This window comes from Acipenser ruthenus, chromosome 26 (assembly GCF_902713425.1).
Source record: "Acipenser ruthenus chromosome 26, fAciRut3.2 maternal haplotype, whole genome shotgun sequence".
In the NCBI taxonomy this organism is placed as follows: Eukaryota; Metazoa; Chordata; class Actinopteri; order Acipenseriformes; family Acipenseridae; genus Acipenser; species Acipenser ruthenus.
In genome coordinates, this window is record NC_081214.1 from 11,571,144 (window position 1) to 11,597,565 (window position 26,422).

At 40.9% G+C, this 26,422-nt stretch overlaps 1 protein-coding gene across 1 annotated transcript in view; it reads right to left on the reverse strand.

Annotated features, from left to right (window-relative positions):
• LOC117430774 (WD repeat-containing protein 44) overlaps positions 1-26,082 on the reverse strand; it is a 59,781-nt gene extending 33,699 nt beyond the window's left edge. Inside the window, exons 1-2 of the mRNA XM_059000761.1 lie at positions 25,521-26,082; positions 10,821-10,854 (exon numbers count right to left, since the gene is read on the reverse strand). Of these exons, the coding sequence (XP_058856744.1) occupies positions 10,821-10,854; positions 25,521-25,597 (111 nt within the window). The 5' untranslated portion in view covers positions 25,598-26,082. The remainder of the gene's footprint in view (positions 1-10,820; positions 10,855-25,520) is intronic.
• Positions 26,083-26,422: the final 340 nt, after the last annotated feature.

A 26,422-nucleotide genomic window follows, 5' to 3' on the forward strand; every position in this document is an offset into this window, starting at 1 on the left:
AAACAAATAAGCCATAAGATTATTTATTTTACTTTTGAATGGCACTAACACAACCCAATACATTACTCTGCTATTAACTTGCAGAGCACAATGATTATAAAATAAAAATATAACTGCAAAACCAGGAAAATCAACAATTTTACTGTTTCCGACCGGGACAACAAATTAAGGCTGAAACTGACAATCCCAGTTTTCACGGCATGTCTGGTAACCCTCATGTAGTTCCCAAAGACATTTTTTGTTTTTTGCTCTACTTGTTTCCACAGAATATGAATTAAACTATGCGCAAAATGTTCACTTCCGAGGTTATCTTGTACAGTTCGTTTCCTATGTGCAAAAGGACCGAGTCCAGCAGTTGTTCACATTGACGTTTTGCAAGTGCATTTGCCAAACAGACCAGGACCACCTCTTTAAGTGGACTCAGTATGGTTCGTTTTCCAAGCTGACTTTGTTGTCCACACTTCACACCAAATGTACCGAACCGCAGCGAGTGCGGACCAAACCCTCTAAACGGACCCAGTGCGAGCACACCCTTCAACTCATTTTTGTCTGACATTAACAAACCTTCCAAGAGTACCAGAAGCTCTGCCAAGCACAGGCAGAGCCACTCTGTAGCAAAAAGCATACTTTGACCAGAAAGCAACAGTATTGTGGAGGGCAGAGGCAGCATACCAACAGGATAGGCCAGGGAACACTGGGGACAGATATATCCAGATAAACAGGGGCAGCCCTGGCACTGGGGACAGATATATCCAGATAAACAGGGGCAGCCCTGGCACTGGGGACAGATATATCCAGATAAACAGGGGCAGCCCTGGCACTGGGGACAGATATATCCAGATAAACAGGGGCAGCCCTGGCACTGGGGACAGATATATCCAGATAATACAGGGGCAGCCCTGGCACTGGGGACAGATATATCCAGATAATACAGGGGCAGCCCTGGCACTGGGGACAGATGTATCCAGATAAAACAGGGGCAGCCCTGGCACTGGGGACAGAGATATCCAGATAAAACAGGGGCAGCCCTGGCACTGGGGACAGAGATATCCAGATAAACAGGGACAGCCCTGGCACTGGGGACAGAGATATCCAGATAAAACAGGGGCAGCCCTGGCACTGGGGACAGAGATATCCAGATAAACAGGGACAGCCCTGGCACTGGGGACAGAGATATCCAGATAAACAGGGACAGCCCTGGCACTGGGGACAGATATATCCAGATAATACAGGGACAGCCCTGGCACTGGGGACAGATATATCCAGATAAAACAGGGGCAGCCCTGGCACTGGGGACAGATATATCCAGATAAAACAGGGGCAGCCTTGGTCCAGAAATGAGTGATCGCAGGGCACTGACACACGTCATTAGTTTGTTGATGCTGATTTACCCTCACTGGCATTTAAAGCACATGTTTAGGTTCATGAAGCAGCAAAACTAAAATGTGTACGAGCTCACAAATAATCAACCTTTGTTCTCCCAGCGGATTTGTACTAATCCATGCTTTTTGGGATACAAAACCTTTTTTGATGAAAGACTGATTTACATCCGGCAGCCTTATTGCAAGAATCAGAGAAGAACTGAGGATCCCAGACGTAACCCAAGCTGTATCTACAGCTCTGGCCAAATGTTTTGCATCACCCTATAGAATTAACTGATAGTTGACTGAAACCTGCTGAATAATGTTACGTTAACATATTGAATTACACACCACTTTGTAATTTTATTTTGACAAATTGAAAAATGTGACATTTCAAAATCCAACATGAAATACTGTACTACTATTTTGGCTTCCGGTAGACACTTGCAATATTATTTTGTAGTTTCTTTGATTACATTGTTAAATAAAACATCTAATTATCTAAAAAAAATGTTGTCTTCAATCCTAAAATTCTAGGTGATGTAAAACTTTTGGCCACAGCTGTACAGCACAAATCATTTAAAAAGAACCGGCCTCAGTCTAAACTGAATTATTCAACTGTCAGTGTCCAGCAGCCAAAATTTCTGAAAACCATGGAATCATTGTTGTGACATATAAACAGGCTCTGAAACGACACAGTGTGACAATAAACACATCCACAACTATTAAACACTCATTGGAATAGTGTAACGTCTCGCTCTTAGCACAAAACTAACCCCAACGGCAGGATTACCTCCCTGTATCAAATATACCCAAATTATTAACAAGGGGAAGGGCGAAGCGACAGTGCATCAAGGACGCGAGATCCCCCAATAAATACACTATAGAAACACGGGATAACCTTAAACATTTATTGGCTAAAATAATTGAAACTGTTCAACAAAACAAGATGGAAAAGAAGTTCCGAGCAAAAAAACAAAACATAAACAAGCCAGCAAAATATCCACTGCGAGAACAAAGTAACAAAATAAAACAAAAAAACAAAACAGTCCCGCAACAAAAATAAAAAAAACAACGATCTCACCAAACTCCTGGGTACCCGCTTGCTTGAAGATCCTCTCAGAAGATGATGACCAGTAATCCACAAAAACTATGAACATGCACTTGAAAAACCAACACCGTCAGCAACGTGGTGCATTACAAGCCGGCTCCAGGCTTTAGCGATCGTGGGCAGCAAAGGTGAACAACACCGGCTAAACAGCCTGAAACTGGAACAAAGCACTTGCTGATAAAAAAACAAATCAACTTCCAACAAGAACGACAGTCGAAGGTAAACAGGATCGCTCTACCATGGCAAACCACCCCGGGAAAAAGAACGCCGCGGACTTTTCAAAAACAAGGAATAAAGTCCCTAAACAGGAACTAAGGAGACGACAGGAACTCAAAAGGCAGGTAAGCAGCTCCCCCCTATGGCGTAACAAAGGTACTATTTATACTTGTCTAAAACAATCTTTCCATTAAACAACGCTGCCGCTTCCAGCGAATAAGAACCTCGAAATGTATTTGGAACCTGGCCAGGCTTCCGTGCTGCCCAATTAAGGCGCAACACATGGTACGTTTATTGTACCATGTAGAACCAAACATTCAATTTAAGTGGCAGTGCCACATAGTCCCCCCCCCCCCAGCGGAGTAACTAGGGTAATACCCCAAAATATGGCTTTAGATTTACCACATTTACTGTTTCGACCTTCTCAGGACGATCCACCCACTTCAATCTGTAATTAACTGGTCCCAGTTTTTTTATTACTGAGGCTGGTCCAGACCATTTTGGGGCTAATTTAGCTGAAAAAAAACCAGCTGCATTAGAAATTGGGTGACTCCTCACCCACACCAAGTCTCCTTCGCTAAATATCACACACCTTCTCCGGGCATTATAACTTTTAGCCTGACGCCCTTGAGCTTCCTTCACACGCTCTCTAACCAGCTTGGCAATACCAGCCTGTCTCTCAAGTACAGAGTAACTGGACTCCCCAGGTGAAGGAGATTTGGACACTAAACGATCAAGAGGACCTTTAAGAACCCTTCCTAACATTAGCTCAGCGGGCGTAAAGCCAGTTGTCTCCTGTTTTGCTGAATTTATGGCAAATCTAAATTCGGGCAACCATTGATCCCACAACTGCTGATTTTGACCCACAAAGGAAGCTATCATCGGCTTCAGAGTTCTGTTGACTCTCTCCGTAAGATTAGACTGAGGGTGATAACTTGTAGTAAGTTTTCGTGTAACACCCCACTTTTTGCAAACCTCAATCAGAACACCACTGGTAAATTGAGCCCCTCTGTCAGACACCAGGTACTTTGGTGTCCCCCAGCGCGTAAAAATCTCCTGAGTTAAAAGCTGCACGATGCGATGAGTCTTTCCATCACGCAGTGGGAATACCTCCACCCACTTGGTGTAATAATCCACAATCACCACCAAGCAAGTATTACCTTTCTTACTGCGTGGGAAAGGCCCCATCAAGTCAATTCCTAGCATGTAACCTGGCTCTTCCACGGTCGTGGACTGTAAAAACCCTGCAGGTTTCTGATTTGATGGCTTGTATATTTGACAAGCTATACACTCCTTAACATGCTTTGTAACATCTCGCCTAATTGTAGGCCACCATGCTACCTCCAACACACGAAGCAGAGTCTTCATCCTACCCAGATGCCCACTCAATGGGTTGTCATGATAGTATTGTAAAAATATGGTAATTAATGACTCGGGAACAACCACTTGGTAGCGCTGACCCTCACCTCTGGGTAGAGACATTCTCCTATACAACACCCCCTGTTCAACCACAAACCCTATACGGTCAGACCGCTGACCGTCCATCTTCTTCTTCAATTCTTGAAGGTTAAGATCTTGAGCCTGAGCCTCTGCGATCTCACTCATTTCAGAGGGCATATCAAGAACGGCAACATGCTTTTTTTCCTCTGAAAAAACGGCAAGTCCTGCCTTTTCTATCTGAGGAGATCGAGACAAGGCATCTGGTACTACATTTAAACTTCCCTTTCGATATACAACTCGAAATGTATACGATTGGAGACGCAAAGCCCAACGAGTTAGGCGGGACGTCACTTTAGGAGAATTAAAAACCCAAGTTAAAGCAGCATGATCTGTCACAACCTCAAATTCCACCCCTTCCAGGTAATGCTTCCATTTCTCAATGGCCCAGATAACCGCCAAGCATTCCTTCTCGGATGTGGAATAGTTAGATTCAGGTTTTGTTAAAACACGAGATGCATAAGCAACAACCCACTCGTTTTCTGAGCACCCCTGAGCCAGAACAGCTCCTAATCCCACATCACTGGCATCAGTATACACCCGGAACGGTTTCATTAAATCAGGGTGGGACAACACAGGAGCTCTCTGCAAGGCTTCCTTTAATTGTTCAAAGCTATCTTGCTCAGCTTTCGACCACACCCAGCTCACCCCCTTCTTTTTCAGCCGATTCAGTGGAGCAGCTTTATCAGCAAATCGCGGAATAAACTTGTGATACCACCCAACCAACCCCAGGAACCTTTGCAGCCCCCTGAGATTGGTCGGTGCTGGGTACTCCTTTATTGCCCCAACTTTATCTGTATCTACAGACACCCCATTTCCTGATACTATATGACCCAGGAACTTAAGTGAAGGTTGAAAGAAATGACACTTGGCTAAGTTGAGGGTGAGATTGGCTTGATCCAGGGCTTGAAATACAGATGCCAGATCTCTCACATGCTGCTCTTTAGTGGGAGAGTACACAATGATATCATCTATGTATACAAAGCAACTGTTACCCTTCAGGTTTACCAGCACTTGTTCCATCAGACGTTGGAACGACGCTGCAGCATTCTTCAAACCGAAAGGCATCACCTTAAACTGATACAGACCGAAAGGAGTAATAAAAGCTGTTTTTGGTTTACTTTGATCATTCATAGCCACCTGCCAGTAACCAGAACGCAAATCTAAGGAACTAAAAACTGCGGCTCCCTCTAATGATTCCAAAATGTCATGAACTCTGGGCATGGGATATGCATCAAGGTCAGTTTTCTTATTTACCCCTCGGTAATCAACACAGAACCTAAATGTCCCATCCTTTTTTTCGGTCAAAACCACAGGTGCGGCCCAGGCTGAAGCAGACGGTTCTACAATGCCATCCTGTAGCATTTGATCAAGATGTTGCTTTATAATGGTTTTTTTGTGTTCCGATACTCGATAAGCTCGGACACGCACTGGAATCTCATCGGTAGTAAGTATCACATGGTGGATTAAGTCTGTCTTTCCCAAACGGGAAGTACAAACTGACGGCCACTGCAGCATCAGTGGTTCCAACAACCTTTGCCCTTCAATCGTAACATTCAATTCTAATATCGGTCTCTCTCTTAATCCCAGATCTAGCTCTTTCCTCACCACCTTAGTGGGAACTGCCACAAAAAGCTGTGCCATTAGCTGCCACTCTGCCCCCCACACATTCTCACGAGAAAATGGAAAAAATGAATATCCCTCAGGCTTCTTTACTCCATACACCTGCTTCCCCAAGTCAAGCAATGTAGATGTTTTGACTAGGAAATCAAGTCCTAAAACTAAAGGCTGAGCTAAATGAGCATCATCCATTATGTAGGTGTCTACAGACCAAAACTCTCCATGAAGATTATAAGTCAGACGAAACTTGCCCAGTGCAGTATATGCCTGACCATTGGCCAACACAAAAGACTTTTCTGTACTTGGAGATAAACGATCCTTTGATTGACAAAGCTGTAACCAAAGATTATTCCTCATTAAAGTGTACGTACATCCAGTGTCAATCAATGCTAAACCTTCCCACCCCCGCACAGATAGCTTCAAAGCCAACAATGAAAGATGGCCATTACCAGTGGGTGCTAATTGAGGAGTGCTTGCATTGTGTATGACAGACATATCAGCTGCTATTCTAACTGATCCTTTCAACGGCTTCTTTGCCCCTCTCTCAGTTTTTGCATTTACTTTCCCCCAATACTCTTTCTGAGAGGACCAATCCCTTTCTACCATGGCCCCAACTCTCACCAAATCTGCCACCGACGACACCGACCCCCTAATAAAACTTGCTAGCTTGGGGTTTGCATTGCCCAAAATTCTATCTACTATTTCCGCCTCTGTCATACCCGGACGCCACTTAAGACAAAGTGCTCGGTAATCGTATGCAAAATCTCTTATACTTTCAGCTGGATCTTGAACCCGATCACGCAACCTTTTCTCCACCTCAGTTAAATAATCTGTGGGAAGAAAAGCCTCAATAAAAGCAGTTTTGAAAAGTGCCCATGTCTGAATTTTATGGCGTTCTGCAATCCACCAACTCTTTGCAGAACCCTTTAACACTGTTGACAGTGTAGCTAAGATTTCTGATTCCGTCATGGTTACTACCGACAAGAAATCCTGGCAGGCATCTATAAAACTCAATACATCAGTGGAACCTTCACCCTCTCCAAAAACTGGAAAACTTAGTTTAATAGGTGGTTTATAATTATATGCACGGGATCTAACACTTTCAGTCACCATAGGTCTCAGTGACAAAGCTTCCAAAGAGCTATTAGACACATCAGCCATATCAGGCTGGTAAGGCTGATAAGAGCGTGGAATAAAAGATACTTTCGGAGTACTTGTTCTGCTCCGCATATCCCTTAATTCTGCCTGCCATTTCGCCTCCCTTCGCTCAAAACACCTGACCACTGAACTCTCCAACTGATCTAGCATTTTAGCCACAGAACTCTCAATACTTTCAAATTTGTTATCAATAAATGTTCTTAACAGTTCCTCTCGATTGATACTGCTCTGAGATGCCATGGACATTTCATGTTCCAGTTTGTCTATACGTGCAGTAATTTGCTCCATCTTACTGAAAATAAAACCAAAATCGGGAACATTACTATCATCAGCTATTCCCTGAGCAGCTGTGGGGGATTCACCGATATATAACTCTTCCAACTTTGAAGTTAACTCAGCTAGCGGCTGTCTACGTGTGACACCTGGACCAGCAGTAAAATTTGCAAAATCCATACTATCCTGTATATATTCGTGATCTTCACCTTCTGCCATCTTGAAAATCCATGAACTCAGCCTAAACAAAATGTCTAACGGTCCCCGTACGGGCCACCAATCTGTAACGTCTCGCTCTTAGCACAAAACTAACCCCAACGGCGGGATTACCTCCCTGTATCAAATATACCCAAATTATTAACAAGGGGAAGGGCGAAGCGACAGTGCATCAAGGACGCGAGATCCCCCAATAAATACACTATAGAAACACGGGATAACCTTAAACATTTATTGGCTAAAATAATTGAAACTGTTCAACAAAACAAGATGGAAAAGAAGTTCCGAGCAAAAAAACAAAACATAAACAAGCCAGCAAAATATCCACTGCGAGAACAAAGTAACAAAATAAAACAAAAAAACAAAACAGTCCCGCAACAAAAATAAAAAAAACAACGATCTCACCAAACTCCTGGGTACCCGCTTGCTTGAAGATCCTCTCAGAAGATGATGACCAGTAATCCACAAAAACTATGAACATGCACTTGAAAAACCAACACCGTCAGCAACGTGGTGCATTACAAGCCGGCTCCAGGCTTTAGCGATCGTGGGCAGCAAAGGTGAACAACACCGGCTAAACAGCCTGAAACTGGAACAAAGCACTTGCTGATAAAAAAACAAATCAACTTCCAACAAGAACGACAGTCGAAGGTAAACAGGATCGCTCTACCATGGCAAACCACCCCGGGAAAAAGAACGCCGCGGACTTTTCAAAAACAAGGAATAAAGTCCCTAAACAGGAACTAAGGAGACGACAGGAACTCAAAAGGCAGGTAAGCAGCTCCCCCCTATGGCGTAACAAAGGTACTATTTATACTTGTCTAAAACAATCTTTCCATTAAACAACGCTGCCGCTTCCAGCGAATAAGAACCTCGAAATGTATTTGGAACCTGGCCAGGCTTCCGTGCTGCCCAATTAAGGCGCAACACATGGTACGTTTATTGTACCATGTAGAACCAAACATTCAATTTAAGTGGCAGTGCCACAATAGGCTTTCACAAATGTTTGTCACTGACAATAAAACATAGCTTGGCTGTGGTGCCATACTGCGTGCTGTACCCAGCACGGTCCAGGAATGGGTTAATCAGGGTATATGTTAATAGTTCATTGTTTTAACATAGATACACATTTCTGGTTAAACTTTAAAAATGTGGTTACTGCAATTATACTGATTCAACACTTGTTGTTTATCATTACTTGGTATACATTTTATGGGTCAGTGTGAGTCTGAAGTTCTATGAACAGAAGAATCCAATTAAACATGTTTTACTGCAAGTAATTTAAGTTTTATGTATAGAATTAGAATGATAAACAACACACAATCAAACCTACTGAGCTGCACTACATTTATTGCATATATAAAAACCTAACTTGCATTTGGTTGTGAACCTTCAGCTTTTGAAAAATAGCCAATTTGAGCCAAGACACGCATACTGCTGAACACCTGGGGATAGTGTCACAAAAGCACTTCAGGCACTTAGCAGGCTGGAGCTTGTAAAAATACCCCACCTGTCTTCTTTCTTCCTGTTTTCACAAAGCAATATTTCACTATTTCAGCTCAGCCAGTCTGTGTAGAAATGAACTGGATTCAGCATACTGCTGCCTGCTGTAAAGTACTTTGAAACTAGCTCCTGGACATACAGACGTGCTCAAATTTGTTGGTACCCTTACAGTTCATTGAAATAATGCTTCATTCCTCCTGAAAAGTGATGAAATTAAAAGCTATTTTATTATGTATACTTGCATGCCTTTGGTATGTCACAGAATAAAGCAAAAAAGCTGTGAAAAGAGATGAATTATTGCTTATTCTACAAAGATATTCTAAAATGGCCTGGACACATTTGTTGGTACCCCTTAGAAAAGATAATAAATAATTGGATTATAGTGATATTTCAAACTAATTAGTTTCTTTAATTAGTATCACACATGTCTCCAATCTTGTAATCAGTCATTCAGCCTATTTAAATGGAGAAAAGTAGTCACTGTGCTGTTTGGTATCATTGTGTGCACCACACTGAACATGGACCAGAGAAAGCAAAGGAGAGAGTTGTCTGAGGAGATCAGAAAGAAAATAATAGACGAGTATGGTAAAGGTAAAAGCTACAAGACCATCTCCAAGCAGCTTGATGTTCCTGTGACAACAGTTGCAAATATTATTAAGAAGTTTAAGGTCCATGGAACTGTAGCCATCCTCCCTGGGTGCGGCCGCAAGTGGAAAATCGACCCCAGAGTGAACAGAAGCATAGTGCGAATGGTAGAAAAAGAACCAAGGATAACTGCCAAAGAGATACAAGCTGAACTCCAAGGTGAAGGTCTGTCAGTTTCTGATCGCACCATCCGTCACTTTTTGAGCGAAAGTGGGCTCCATGGAAGAAGACCCAGGAGGACTCCACTTTTGAAAGAAAAACATAAAAAAGCCAGACTGGAATTAGCTAAAATGCATATTGACAAGCCACAGTCCTTCTGGGAGAATGTCCTTTGGACAGATGAGTCAAAACTGGAGCTTTTTGGCAAGTCACATCAGCTCTATGTTCACAGATGAAAAAATGAAGCTTTCAAAGAAAAGAACACCATACCTACAGTGAAACATGGAGGAGGCTCGGTTATGTTTTGGGGCTGCTTTGCTGCGCCTGGCACAGGGTGCCTTGAATCTGTGCAGGGCACAATGAAATCTCAAGACTATCAAGGCATTCTGGAGCGAAACGTACTGACCAGTGTCAGAAAGCTCTGTCTCAGTCGCAGGTCATGGGTCCTCCAACAGGATAATGACCCAAAACACACAACTAAAAGCACCCAAGAATGGATAAGAACAAAACATTGGACTATTCTGAAGTGGCCTTCTATGAGTCCTGCTCTGAATCCTATCGAACATCTATAGAAAGAGCTGAAACTTGCAGTCTGGAGAAGGCACCCATCAAACCTGAGACAGCTAGAGCAGTTTGCTCAGGAAGAGTGGGCCAAACTACCTGTTAACAGGTGCAGAAGTCTCATTGAGAGCTACAGAAAACGTTTGATTGCAGTGATTGCCTCTAAAGGTTGTGCAACAAAATATTAGGTTAGCGGTCCCATCATTTTTGTCCATGCCATTTTCATTTGTTTTCTTATTTACAATATTATGTTGAATAAAAAATCAAAAGCAAAGTCTGATTTCTATTAAATATGGAATAAACAATGGTGGATGCCAATTACTTTTGTCAGTTTCAAGTTATTTCAGAGAAAATTGTGCATTCTTTGTTTTTTGTGGAGGGGTACCAACAAATTTGAGCACGTCTGTAAAGAGCTTTCACAGGGGCACCAGTGTTTCAACTGACAATCAACACAAAGACATTCAACATAGTGCTTGAGAAAGATGCTACACAGTACATACCTTTACTGAGGGAAGGACCAACTTTGCCGGCGACCTATGGAACACAAGAAAGTGTAAGAAGTCATTCTGTTAGTGTTCCTGAACAGGCTGTCGTGTTTTAAACACAGTGCATCACTTTCTCTAGCTTACGGCTTTGTTGTACGTATTCTTGCAAAATCTTTTTCAACATAATAAAAATATCAAATCTATTACAATTAACATAGCTCTGGTAATCAGGTTTTTTTTTTTCTTTTTTATAAATTTAGAAGTGACCAATTATTTTTATTTATTTTCCCCCAATTTGGAATGTCCAATTATGTTTTTTCTCCTCACCGCAGCGAGTCCCCACACAGCACAGACGTTCTGAGGGCATGCGAGCGTCCTCCGATCTCACAAGCCTAAAGCCAGAATCACTTTTATGCCGAGCAATCCAGAGCAGAGGTGGGCGGGGCTACCGATCCCGGAGAACAGAGACCAGCCCTGCCTCTTATCCACTCTGAATGTGCTTGGTGTCTGGTCAGTAGGGTTCGCTGTTGCACGATGATGAGAAGCAATCCCTGCCTGTTTCCCATTCCCCACCAGGGGAGCATCAGAGCCAATGTGACGCCCCCTAAGGAGCACCAGCAAAGTTCTGCCTCTTTGCACAGCCTGGATGCGAACTGGCACGGTCCAAGCTGTGTGACTCATCCTGCGCTACCAGCGGCAGTGCTTTAACTGGATGAGCCACTCGAGGACCCAATAAATCAGTTTTGACTAGTTATCACATCGGTTATACTTCGGGTCTTTTAGTCAAAATGTCTCTGAATTCAAAACATTGGCTGCTAAAATCATCCGTTATTTAATCCTTTAGTTTTTCACTCCTATGTTGTTACATGCCACTCATTTTTAAAACTTTTAAAAATGAGTGGCATGTAACAATATAGGAGTGAAAAACGAAAGGATTAAATAACAGATGAATAAAGAAAAACAAATAATTAAGGACTACTGTAGCTCTTAAATACCTCATTACAAAAATGCAAAAAACGAAGTTTTGAAAGCTTTGAGCCATGCTTAAGATACAGTATTTGAAAGTATATATTAATGCTGTTGCAATCAGTATTGTTTATAGTCATGTGTAAAATAAATGTGGCATTCGACCTTTTTAAAATGAGTGGAATTTCATGGAATTAAATTGTATTTCCTTTCATTCCAATTCAAATTCCAATTCTGTATCCTGGAGATTTTTTCAATTCAAATTCAAATTCCTATTTCTTGAATTGAATTGGAGTCCAACACATTCAGAACTGACACCAACCCTGTATGAAACTAAGCCCAACTTACATCTCTCTAGACTGATTGAGCGACATCTTGACAAGAAGGTTATGTGGTCTGTGGGGGAGCAGTTACATTAGGTGCACTGTGCTGACTACACACCTCAACTCTCAGAGAATATAGCTTAGTTTAGTGTATGCAGTGTAAACTGAATATCCAGCCAAGGGTACTGTAGATGCAAGTATTTTTTCCCCCCTGACCTTCAAAAAAAAAAAAAAAAATCAGAATAGCTGTGGAAATTTTGAATAAAACAGAATAGCAACAAGTACAATACTGCTAGAGTAAAACTGTTGTAATAAAGCTGGCACTGTGCCCTCTGTCAATCTTCACGCTGCTGCTGCCAGTGTGGTAGAGGGGGGAAAGCACTGACATTCTGAACACTCAACTCATGATTTGTACAGGACCACTCTGACATAGGAGACTGTGTGGTAGAGTGGTTAAAGAAAAGGGCTTGTAACCAGATGGTCCCCGGTTCAAATCCCACTTCAACCACTGACTCATTGTGTGACCCTGAGCAAGTCACTTAACCTTCTTGTGCTCCGTCTTTCGGGTGAGATGTAATTGTAAGTGACTTTGCAGCTAATGCATAGTTCACACACCCTAGTCTCTGTAAGTTGCCTTGGATAAAGTGTCTGACTGCCACTGAATTTGAACACATTTACTTATTTATTGCATTTATATAGCACTTTTTATACAAAAGTATCGCAAACCACTGTACAGTACACAGCAGAAAAAGAAAAAAAAAAACACAATGCATTTGTGTATTTAATTTTTGTAATATTTGTGCAGGTAATATTTTTACAGGAGATGCTAGTTTTCAAGTATACAGTCTCCAGTCCCCTGTGCCTATTTATAATTGAAGATATAGTATACTGTACCCCCTGTGCTGTGGAGATATTCAAAAGATATCTCCCCAGTAACTGCCTGGCACTGTCCCACATGGGTCTTGCCAATTACATATGAGATTCAGATTGACTCCAGGGTTGTCTGCAGCCCCTCCAAGCCATACTATTCCACATCCCCCCAAACACTGCTTATACATCAGAGCCTGAAAAAACATCTGCTCAGTAAGAAGAACTCACCACACACATAAGTGTGAAAGACTAGCGCTACTGGCAAGGCTTGGTTTCGTCAGGGAGAGACGAAAACAAGAAGGTGCGGTTTAAACGCTATTGCACCCTTTTTTTATTTAGTAGTCGCCAATTTTTTTTTATTTTTATTATTTTGTAATCATTTTCTCCCAATTTAACACAGCCAATTACTTTTAGGCTCAGCTCACCGCTACCACCCCCGCGCTGACTCAGGAGCAGAGAAGACGAACACACGCTGTCCTCCAAAGCATGTGTTGTCAGCGGACCACTTCTTTTCACACTGCAGACCCACCACGCAGTCACAGCGTCGGTAGAACAACGCAGCTCTGGGCAGCTTACAGGCGCCCGGCCAGACCACAGGGGTCGCTGGTGCGCGGTGAGCCGAGGACACTCTGCCTGACCTAAGCCCTCCCCCCACCCCGGGCGGCGCTCGGACAATTGTGCGCCGCCCCCTGGGAGCCCCCTATTGCATACTTTTAATAAGAAAACTAACAAACAAAAACACACTAACAAACAAACAAATACGCACAAGGGACAAAATAAAAGGTTTAGACAAAACACAGCACAGCACTTTCTATTCTATTATGGCCCCAGCCACATTCCCACGTGTGTTCTGGCAGGGAGGAATTTAACCCCCTCCCTGCCAACCCAATATTGCCCCCACACACACCCACACAAACCATTTTTGGCTGAGTATGATCGTCACAAAAAAAGAAGGAGATTTTAGATTGCACTATGTCAAGTAACACTGCTTTTAAGGCTGCAATGAAAGGTACATTTTGATCTTCGAAGGTTCAGAACACATTACCGAAGGAAGGTTCGAACTTTCAATGGTACTAATTTGCATAATTTACTGGTGACGTCACCATAGCTACTTGTTTATACTTGATTGAATATCCTATTATTTTACAGTAATCCATAAAAATGGAATAAAACATTAACATGTAGTTTAAAAATACATTATATAGAACAGTAATCATGTTTTTATAATTTAAATAAAAAGACATTTATTTTGGGGCAGCAGTGTGGAGTAGTGGTTAGGGCTCTGGACTCTTGACGGGAGGGTCGTGGGTTCAATCCCTGGTGGGGACACTGCTGCTGTACCCTTGAGCAAGGTACTTTACCTAGATTGCTCCAGTAAAAACCCAACTGTATAAATGGGTAATTGTATGTAAAAATAATGTGATATCTTGTAACAATTGTAAGTCGCCCTGGATAAGGGCGTCTGCTAAGAAAATAAATAATAATCTACACGTAATTGATGCTGCTTGCGATATATACAGTAACAGGGGTGGGCAAATCGGTAGTCCACGCAACCGAGACTACCAAATTTTGTTTTGGGACTACTTAACTATAAGGTTTTAAAGCCCGCAGGACTACCGGCCGCATCTGATGTGTTTTTTTAGCAGCAAGTATAAACTGCAGTGCAGCACTGTGGTATAAAGACCCGCCCATATCCACTGAGCAAATCGCATAAAGCATTCGTCACGACGGGGCCAATCACAACACAGTTTCACATTTTGAAGGCTGTGACAGACAAATGATACAGGGAAGCTCTGCTAAAAACCAGCACGACTTGGTAAGAAAATCTGTCAGTGTGGGAGAAGAGAAGAAACTAAAAATGTTCACAAAACAAATGATGTAAAAACCCACCGATAAACCGTACAAAATGAACAGCCTGTTGCGATACGGTTTTAAAAGAGGAACAGGCAGTAGTTCTGCAGGCGGGTCGAGCAAAAGACTTAACGTGACCGATACAGCTTGCAACCGAAAAGACTATGACAAAATATATGACAAGAATAAACGCAGACGCACATTTCAGCTGCACTGGAAAAATACCTTCAATTGGTTAGATACAGAGGAAGTCCCTACTGCTGAAAAAGAAAACGGTGACACTGATGGAGAAAATGCTACGAATCAAAGACAGAGAATGTTTTGTGTGGTGTGTAGACAGCACCTGGAGTCAGCAGATACAACCAGCCTATTATTTGCAGGTACTTCTAACATTCGAATTGAAAGTGTTAGAAAGCACAATGACAGCAGACGACACAAGGAGCGTACAGAACGTGAACAGTCTGTAGGAACTGTAATAAGAGACACGCCGATTGGCAGGGGTATTCTGGCTATGTCACAAAATCAATGTAAACAGCGGAGGCGTCTCTTTAACACTGCCTATGTATGCGCAAAGAAAGCCAAGCCTCTCGCTGATTATGAGCTTATTTGCACTGTTCAGAAAAATAACGTATATAAAGTAGACATAGGAGGTCATTATTTGTGAAAAAAGGCTGGGACGTGATTTGTAGAATGCATTGTACAGAAAATGCAGAGTGATTTAACAGGTAAATAAGGCAATATACATATGTGTTTTAGCTGACTCTTCTACTGATAAGGCAGTTGTTGTGGAAGAAATCGTTTTCCTGATATGTAGATGGCAATGTACCATGTCACTAAACTAGTCGGTTTGCAGGACCTTAAACATGCACATGCTAATGGTATTCTCCAAGCTATTAACTCTGGCTTAGAAAAGGTAAACCTTTCATTAGAAAAACTGACAGACATTAGCAATGAGCCTCATTTAGTGTGTTGTAACTTTGATGGTGCTACAGTAATGATGGGGGTTAAATCAGGAGTGGCAACTCAGCTTCAAAGTAAAATGTCTTGGATCATACCAATTCATTGTGTTAATCACAAACCGGAGCTTGGTATTTTAGATTCAGGGAAAGAATTCACTTACCTTGCAGAATTTGAAAAAAGTATGAAAGACTTATTTAATTATACTTCTTTTTTTCCAAATAGAAGAAGAGAGCTTAGGGAAGTGTGTGAAACTTTAAGTGCAGAAGTCGCAAGGTATGGTGACATTAAGTCAGTGAAATGGGCTTCATCAAAACGAAGAGCCGTAAATGCTCCAATAACCCATCTTGTTTCTACAACTCTTCACTTGGAACACAGAATTACAGATGAAGCTGCAAAGGCAAAGAAACTTCTCCAGACAATGAAGTCTGTTAGGTTTGTACAATTCCTGCAGGCAGTACAAGAATTCCTGACCACGGTTACAAGCTTGTTTGAAGTTTCAAAGGCACAGTTACCTCTTGTCTGATATTATGGTGGATCAAGATCTCCTCAAAGAAACATTGCTTGATCTGGCAGAGAATGGTGGTGTAAGCATGAACTATTTTTAATGCAAGGAAACTAAGATATACACTGATGCTAATGACATTTAATAGAGAAAAGTGTAAAGTACTGCACGCAGGCAATAAAAATGTGCATTATAAATATCATATGGGAGATACTGAAATTGAAGAAGGAATCTATGAAAAAGACCTAGGAGTTTATGTTGACTCAGAAATGTCTTCATCTAGACAATGTGGGGAAGCTATAAAAAAGGCCAACAAGATGCTCGGATATATTGTGAGAAGTGTTGAATTTAAATCAAGGGAAGTAATGTTAAAACTTTACAATGCATTAGTAAGACCTCACCTAGAATATTGTGTTCAGTTCTGGTCACCTCGTTACAAAAAGGATATTGCTGCTCTAGAAAGAGTGCAAAGAAGAGCAACCAGAATTATCCCGGGTTTAAAAGGCATGTCGTATGCAGACAGGCTAAAAGAATTGAATCTATTCAGTCTTGAACAAAGAAGGCTACGCGGTGATCTGATTTAAGCATTCAAAATCCTAAAAGGTATAGACAATGTCAACCCAGGGGACTTTTTTGACCTGAAAAAAGAAACAAGGACCAGGGGTCCCAAATGGAGATTAGATAAAGGGGCATTCAGAACAGAAAATATTAGGCACTTTTTTTTACACAGAGTATTGTGAGGGTCTGGAACCAACTCCTCAGTAATGTTGTTGAAGCTGGGATCCTTCAAGAAGCTGCTTGATGAGATTCTGGGATCAATAAGCTACTAACAACCAAATGAGCAAGATGGGCTGAATGGCCTCCTCTCGTTTGTAAACTTTCTTATGTTCGTATGTTCTTATGTTCTAATGGCAACTCATTAAATTACCAGGAGCTCTTTTCACAGAAATTCTCAACAGTAATCTTCAGAAATTTGTGATGTGTACAATAACATACCTCACTGAAGGATCTGATTATTTTGACAATCCTCCAGTTTCAAGTTTTCAACTTTAAAAAGTTGCCATGTGATTTAGAATCTCCGAGGCAGTATGGCAATGATGAGATTAGAGGCTTGTACATCACTTTAAAGATGTGTTGTCTGTGGGAGATAATGACAGGTCACTTCAAGGAGCGTGGAAGCTCATGAAAAGATCACAGATTCTCCAGCTCAATAGAGAGTTACAGCAGACTGCTGCAAGAGAATCCAGACAACATGTCGGGTATACTACAGCTGGTTAAGATTCTTCTTACTATTAGCCCAAGTTCAGCAGAGTGTGAACAGGCTTTTTCAGGCTTGAACCTACAAGTTTGGGAATCAGCTTGACAGAAGAAAGAAAGAATAGCATTCTTAAATATACTGTAATGGCCCAAGTATTGAGGGCTAACCCAGATCCTTATATTGAGCATTGGATCTTCTCAGCCTTGACAGCTACAAGGACACAATGCACCCACCCAAACCAAGTCTGTGTCAGAAGAGACTCATACAAACTTTGTTTCTGATGATAGTATTTCAGTGATGATGAATTCAAAGTATTTTAATAGAAAGACACCTCTATAACAATGCCTTGATTTTTTCTTTTATAATTCAACTTGAAAAACAATGTTTACTTTATTTTACTTTCCTAACATATCTACAAATTAAAATGCTGGGAGATTTTTTTATGTTTTTCAGAAATTTGGGGGAATTATTTTGCACTTCATTTAAAAATGAAATAGCATTTAGCAATGCTCTAATCCTCTTAAAGACTTTTCTTGAAAAAAAAAAAGTATATAGTTGTGATATGAACAGATCTGAAACGGAGTTGTGGATGGTGCTCAGTTTTTGAAATTCAAAGTATTAGTGTTAGCTAGGGGTGCAACAATTAATCGATCCATCGATTATTGATCATCTGTCCTTAAATTTCCTGAACTTTGATTACATATTGGTGAATCGATGCATCAAATTAGAACCCAGTTTGAAGTCTCCTGTTGTCAGTTTGCATTAAAACCTTGAGTGTGTGAGAGTGCGCTTCTTCTAGTGCTCGTACGGTAGATTAGCGCGTTGCTAGGATACACACTTTAGGCGTCTACATTCGCGTTGGACAATTCGCGCTGGACAAGCCAAATCTGAAGTATGACTATTGTATACACGTACAATACGTTTATTTGTTTGTTTTAAATCTATTAAATCTAACAATTACCTGCTTTTGTTTTAAAGCATGTTGTGTTTGGATTATATGGCAATATTATATAAAAAGAACCAGAATTTAGTACGATAGTTAAATTAGCCAGGATTTGTGAGATTAATTAAAATGTTTTGCTTTGCTTTTGGACATAAAATATTAACAGTAATGAACAACCACAGATCAGATAGAAGTGTCTTCTGTTAAAATAAAGTATTTTTTATTATTATTACAATGTTAAAGGGACATCTGATACGGGCGCACGCATATTCTTTTCAGTTGTTAAAAACTCAAGTCCTTTGTATATCTTTTATTTATAATCGGAAGTGTTCTAATTTGAATATAAGTTGTGCCTTTGTGTAACTATTATGTACAACAGTGTTTTAGTTATTGGATCTTCTGTTAAAAAAACAAAAACAAATGCTTGTTCTTTATTTTGAAAAATAAAACATCAATGCATCGATTATCGTTGATAAATGTCTATACGATAATCGAATATGAAATTAGGGTGCCGATTGCACCACTAGTGTTAGCGTATAATTTGTATGTTTCAAACATATTCTACCAGAGCACTTCTCTCACACTGTCTTGTAGGTATTCAGTACATATTTTACTACAACCCCAGTGTTTTGGATAATCTACCCTGCTCCACACAGCAGGGGCACCATAGAGTTGCTAGGAATAACGATTTGGTAGGGGATTTTAATACAACAACTTTTGTTTAAGTAACATGCATTATACAAATCAAAAGATCGAATTTTGCATGTGAGTGACATTTAATGTGTGATTTATAATATTCACACAGTCAAACAGTTTCTGTTAACAGAGAAAAAATATACAGTGCGTGAATGAGCCTGATGAACCTTCGAAGGGTTAAAACTGCCTTCGAATTCCTGGCTAGCTAATGAACCTTCAAACACAACCCTACTGCTTATAACTAGGGGTCTACTTAAATCGCGGTAAATTTACGTATTTTTCACGGGTATGTTGCGGAATAAAATTAGGATTTCGCGGACATGTTTAAACATTAAATAAACCTAAGTAGACAGTATTTCAGAACACTATAAAGCCTAAAAATAGTGGTACTTGCTTCATTTCTAAAACAGAGTGCTGTCATTTGTTAAAGGCGAGTATGCGGCATCCCCCTGCAGTTGACTTGCCCATACATTGAGACTGCACGTTCTGCATCCACTGAATTGGTTGGAAGTTAAGGCAAAGCTTTGCCAAGTTATACAGATGTGAAAATCAATTAGAAACAGCCCAAAAACTCGGTTACGCAAGGGCATCTGGCATACTTTAATAAAGGCAACGTATGCAGCACGTTCGTTGTCATGTCATTTGTCCCATCCACTCATTTATTTTATTAGTACCGAGTCAAAACAAAGAAGACGTGGCTATTCGGGTCTAAAATTCAAACTGTAAGCAGCAGGTTGAAGCGAGGTGGCTGTGCTGGATCGTTTTAGTACTGATTTAACTTGCAGACAGGAATACTTCTTGTCTGCGCTGACTTTCCAGTTTGATTTCTGAAAGCTGCTGTTTATTTTACGTTCTGTTCAGCCACCTCTGTAGTACTGGTAGCCTTTTGTTTAATGCGTGATTCTGGAGCTAAATAGCGAGCGATCGTATTTTCTCCAAATACACATTAAGATATGGAAAACAATTACCTCAGTCTGCATGTAGTTTCTTTGTGAAATATCTTAAAACGATCATCAGCCGAAATATACTTTGCTTTTTTTGTCGTCCATATCTACTATTTTCCCTCCAATGCTGAAAACTAGATTTTAGCAACCTAAATCAAAACAATGCAGCACCTTTGTCCCGCCCCCTCCTGCACAGTACAGATCACATAAAAGCAGTAAAGACGCACTGATAGGCTGAAAACTTTGTCATTTGAATAGTAAATAAGAACGTTAACTGCTTTGGATAATTTATTTTGTAAATGTTACTTGTGGACATTTTTTGTTTGTTTGTTTTTTGCTAAAGTGCAATGCACACGGGACAGCGAAGGAATAAAAAAGGGCTACCAAGAAAAGGAAGATACGTAGTTTGCATCACTTGCGTTGTGCAGTAGTTTATTTAAACATGTTTTCTTTTTTTTTCCCTCTCTGTACTTGTTTGTATGCATTGGCCCCTAAGAGGTGAATTTCGCAGTGACCCCTCAGTTTCACGATTTCCGCGAAATCCGCGAAATCGCGAATTAGGAAGGTCCCTACTTATAACTCAGCAATGGAAACAAGAGCCTTATTAGAAAGTGATGGAGAACGTTTGCATGGAGCACAGCTGTCTAGTGTTTAACAGCTCCACGTGGCAAACATAATCGCTGCTTATAGGTCTTTAGGATTCTTGTGCAAGCTTCAGCTTGTCCCTGAACTCATGATTTACTGCAAGGTATTTGTTTCCATTTCAATTATCTGTAACAAGAATCTCTGTACTTTCTTTATGTATATACTAAGAGCTTGTGAAATGAAACAGAATTGTTTTGTAAAATGTTAAATATTCCCTTTGAACTGTGCTGTAGCCTATATGCTAACTGAAATCAACCCCATTCTCTCTCTCTAAAGGGGAGCGCAGACTCATCTCACGACAGTGTTTGCCTAATGCTTTCAGATCCAGGACAGCTATGATTACAAAATAAATGTTGAGAAGAAATAAGATAAGAAATAATGCCTCTGCCAAGTTCGTTTTTATTTTGATATCATCAATACTGCATGCTGCATCCAGGTTCCAATTTCATCACAGGTCAAAATAAAAAAAGGCTAATTACACTGCAGTGCAATGTAGTGCACAAGAGAGGCAGTGTACTGCTCAAAAGAGAAAGAGCTGTTTAAGAAAGAATCAGTACTTATCTCTACTGAAATATAAAGAAACATGTGCCTTTGTGGCAGGCCAGCAACCTGAATATCCATTCCACAGTTTGACTCCTAAAAACCTTTACACCAGCACTTATCATTGAGCTAATGTTTGTTCAACGGTCTCAAAAAAAAATATTGCATAAGACTGGGGGTGGATAAAAGCAGTTAGCAGCAACAGAAACACTATTCTCCTACAATAACTGTTAAACAGTAGGCTATATGAATGTTATTTGACCAATCAGTCCAATTAATGCTTACAATGTACTATCATGTGACTTATTTTGAAAATAAAAAGGTGTTATTCTTACTTTACAACCAGGGCCGGATTTAAGGGGGAGCAACCGGGACATATGTCCAGGGCCCTGCGCTGTAACTGGATTTTACAGTTTAAAATCCAATCCACCTGCCCTGTGATCGCGCTAGCTAAACACTTGCATCTCTTACTGGTCACATGCACACTGGAGGACAGTGAGAGAGAGAGACAGAGAGACAGAGAGAGCCTGAGAGAGAGACCAACAGAAAAAATGGAAAAACTTAGCAGTGCAGCGAAACAACAAAACAATAGGAAAAGCAAGCCAGTGAAAAATGCCTGCTGGAAGAAATTCAGAGACTACCAAATTTCGGTTTTAAATCCTATAAAAATGAAGTAACGACAATAACTAATGAACCTAAACAACTGGTCAACGAGAGTTTTGGCGGCACTACTGTTCCAAATAACGGGCCTGAAGAATTAAAAAGTAGTACAGAACAAGGAGAAAGACCCAGTCTGCCCACATTGCCAATTAACGATCAAGGTAACTTCAATCTGCTTTTTGCTTTAACCCAAGTAGAAAACATCGAACTGTCAGTGGTAGTTGAATTACCTGAATCTCCGAAAACATTTCTGGATGAGATTCGTGATCATTTTGATGATTTTGAAAACCGTACAATGGAAACTGCAGTGCTGAAGAAATATCGAGACAAAGAGCGACGGCAGAGATGACCACCCAGTGTTCTGGAGGATCACGACTGCCCCAGTGTAACTAAAGATTTACTACAGGGCAGAGACAGATTTCGTGTCCATATTTTCCTAAAGATTCTGGACACTCTTTCAACAGATTGCTTGCAACGATGTTTGTTTGGCTTCCTTACCGACTTTCAGAACATGTCAGAATATTGCATCAAAAACAAAGCTGCTACACTCGTGCAAACCTATCCTTCAGATCTGGATATTTCCCATCAGAAATGCTCCAGTTTACTAAATGTGTTTCTGGCAAGGACAAGAGAACAGCGTTTGACCACCTTCAACTTATCCTGAATTCTCAAGTGATTTCCACGTTTCGGAATGTCACCAATGCTATCTGCATTTACCTATCCTTAATGTGCACTAACTGTTCTGGAGAACAATCATTCTCGCGCATGGGACTCATTAAGAATGAACTGAGAGCCACCATGAACCAGGATTGCCTAAACAGCCTTGCCATCATGTCCACGGAATGTGATATACTCAGAAAACTGGATTTTACTGACATTATTAGGACTTTGCACAGATGAAATCGAGAGAGATCAAATTAAGGTAAGTATATGATTTAAAATACTCTGCGATGTAAGGTTTACTTAGAACAGAGGTGATTAAGAAAATTTAAGTAACATGCTGCTTAGTTTTAAGATATTGTGAGACAGCAGGGAGGGGGTTAAAACCTCCCTGCGCAGAAAACAGGTGAAAATGCACACTGGTTTTAGTTTAATTGTATTTGTTTATTGTTAAATTAAATTGGTTAATTGTTTTATTGTTTAATTATCCCCTGCACCTGGTGGTTGTTATTAAATTAGGACCAGGTGCAGGGTATTTAAGGAGTGAAGCCAGAATGCTCCGGGCTGCTGAGTAGAAGGAAGCAGGAGAGGTGCTCTGCTTCTGAGCAGTCAGGAGAAAGCGGTACAGTTTAAACCTGTGAAGGTTTGGGGCAGGTAAACGGCTTAGCCGTCCTGCGAGTGAGTCAGGTTCCAGTGTGTATAGTAAGCGCTCCAAAAACGGAGTTAGGTTTTTGTTTTGTGTTTATTTTGTTTCTGTTTAATAAAAATAGCGCAACCGCGCTTTGAAAATCCATTTCTGTATGCTGGGTCTCAGTTCTTAAAGGGGCACGAACCCGTGTTAGGTGAAACCTTTTCGCAATATATTGTGGTATTGAGCACTTACTAACATTTAATATTCCTAACATTGTCTTTTAAAAGTTCTTTTCATATTATTATTATTGTGTATTTAAGTCACTAGGTGGCGCTGTGTATTGCCTTACACATTTTATCTTTTATAGCTAACTAGCTGAAGTACCCGACGTTGCCTGAGGAAATTCAATATTTATGGTTTCCTATAAGTTACCTATCTTGGGTGTCGCACAATGCGCTCGGACCCCTTTCCCTTTTTTATTTTATTTTTTAATTTGTTATTTGGTCAGAATTTTGGATCCAAACATAGCCCTTGACCTTCCCCTGGATGAAAGAGGAGGCCATGCAAAGTTAGGTTGCACTGGCTCCTGCGGGATCCGAATGCATAAAGGAACAGACAGACAGACAGACACACTTTCTTCTTTATATATTAAGATTTTTTCATGAATGTATTGCACGTTTGGTATTCCTGTTAAAACAATGGAGTGGTTATTTGAATCTGGTGTCAGTCATATTTTCCTTCCACTGTCTTTTACATTGTTAGAACAGTATTAATTGGGGGGGGGGGGGGGGGGGGGGGTCTGCTCTGGTTCCTTGTCCAGGGGCCCATGATACCAAAATCCAGCCCTGTTTACAACCTGTACCCAGTGATTCAATAATATTTGTGGCAGGAAAGTAGGGCACCAACAGATCCTAGTTCCTGTCAGAACAACTTTAGGTATTACAGCTTGCAGAAATTCACTTTTTAAAATCACCCTAAAACAAAATCACAGTCAATACTTGACTCATTGGTTTATACTCTTGAAGTACAGTACATTTGTGTCACTCATCAAGACCGCTGCTATATACAAAGTAAAGCAGTGCATAACCAGTCATGCTGGTGACTTCCATGCAGATTGAGCAGGGCTGAATCACCAGTGTACTGTACCTGCCCACTCTGAAATATACACATTGAATAGCTTTTCCACCCCCTTTATACGGTTAGCTCAATGAATCATACCGAGTGCTTTATACACTACATTAGGAAAAACACACATGAGAAAGCTCAGGTAGGCCTTCTTAAGAGCACAGTAAAACCTGTAATGGAAGTCGTTGTCAGTGTGGCTGAAACACATTTCAACCTTGTTTCATTTAGTCGTATTATTCTATCAATGCTATGACTCTGATGTGTAATTAAAGTTATATATTAGTGTATTATTACTAACAACAATAGGTTGTAGACTATTCCTGATAAATAATTCAAATTGAAGAACAGATGGCTGGTCACTAATCTACACTGTGTGAAGATGCAAGGATCACAAGCAGACTGACTACGAATAGGCAGGTCTAATAATTCAAATTGAAGAACAGATGGCTGGTCACTAATCTACACTGTGTGAAGATGCAAGGATCACAAGCATACTGACTACGAATAGGCAGGTCTAACAATGCTGACTGGTTGACTGGGAGTAGTACTGCAGACACAGCCACATTGTTGCAACAGGTCGTACTTCATTAACTCATATCAGTTACAAGGTTTAAATAAAGCAAACCTATTACAGCGCTTGGGTAGGGCATTCCATTGCACACTATCTGCATGTACAGGACCTGCTAAATTAAACAGCACACTGCTAGAGGAGTGCTGGGCGACTTGGTTTCAGAACACTTAAATACTGTAGCTACTGTCTGTACGCAACATACTGAGGAGATCAAAAACACTTAATGCCTAGGGATTTACTTCACCCACTGTGGAGAATGCAGCTTTATTATTGGCCAATTGAGTAACAAAACCTAAACCTGGTCACTGCTGAGAAGCGATTACTAATAATATAGCAACAGTACATCAAAAGAAACTGCAGCATACACGACAGGACGTTATCTTATCCTAAACGTTACACATCACATATTAAAACGAAATTCATTTTGATTCCGATAACGACATAACGCATTCAAAATAAATGTATGTCTACATTCAAAAGATCCAGAAAATTAAAACATCTGTTTTTAAACAAATGGTACTGTTAGATACCTGCACTGTAAAGATACATAGATACATAAATGGTACTTACACAGTCGGAGAGGAAGCCAAATTGACATCTTCAGCAGCATCATAGAATTCTTCTGTGTCACTAATGTCTGACGCCATTTAGTACAGACTAGTACAAGCAAAGGCTGAAATACCAAAGCCTAGATGCCCTGGCAACAGAGCTACAGCTGTGCTAATACCAGCTCACGAAAAACTAAAAAAGGAAAAGAAAAGGTAACTCCAAAGGTGCTGCTGCTGGTTTTGTGTTCCCCAGTTCAGAGACAGGGAAGGGAGAGGCCTCACAATGTATGAACAGACCAAACCTTGAGGCGTTTCAGCCAGTGCGAGCTACAGAGAACCCTTACACAGTGCTGTCAGTGTTGGGTCTGTCCTGCCAAACCCTTTCCAATGATTTCAGAGTGATTTCCAATAGCCCTGCTGAATATTTCCAGTCATAATCGTGATGGGCGAGACAGGAAAGACAAGAGACGCTACCTCTGCTGCAAAGCTGTCAGAGCTCTTGCTCTCTCTGAGCACCACAAACACGTCAGAAGAACTCGCGAGACTTTACAACAAAAAAAAAACCGCTCCTTGCGAGTCATGAGACGAAGAGCTTGTAAGAGGTGTAGTATCAGGTGCTAAGCAGCGTGTGCCTCGCACATTAAAAATATATAACGTATCGTATATATATAATTACAATGCGTGAGTCTCAAGTGTTGGCGTTTCTACCGCTCAGCTTCACCTACTCCCGACCCTATTTCCGGGGTGGGTCTGAGAGTCTGTACTATATACAGTTCGACCAGGCCTGGTTTGCGGAATTTACCCTAATGAGCGAACCCTGAGAAGTCGATAATACCCTTACAACAAGACAACAACAACAACAAGATGGAAATAACAGAATAAAGGTACACGTCATCTCAGCAGCACGCCCTGTGAGGGACTGAG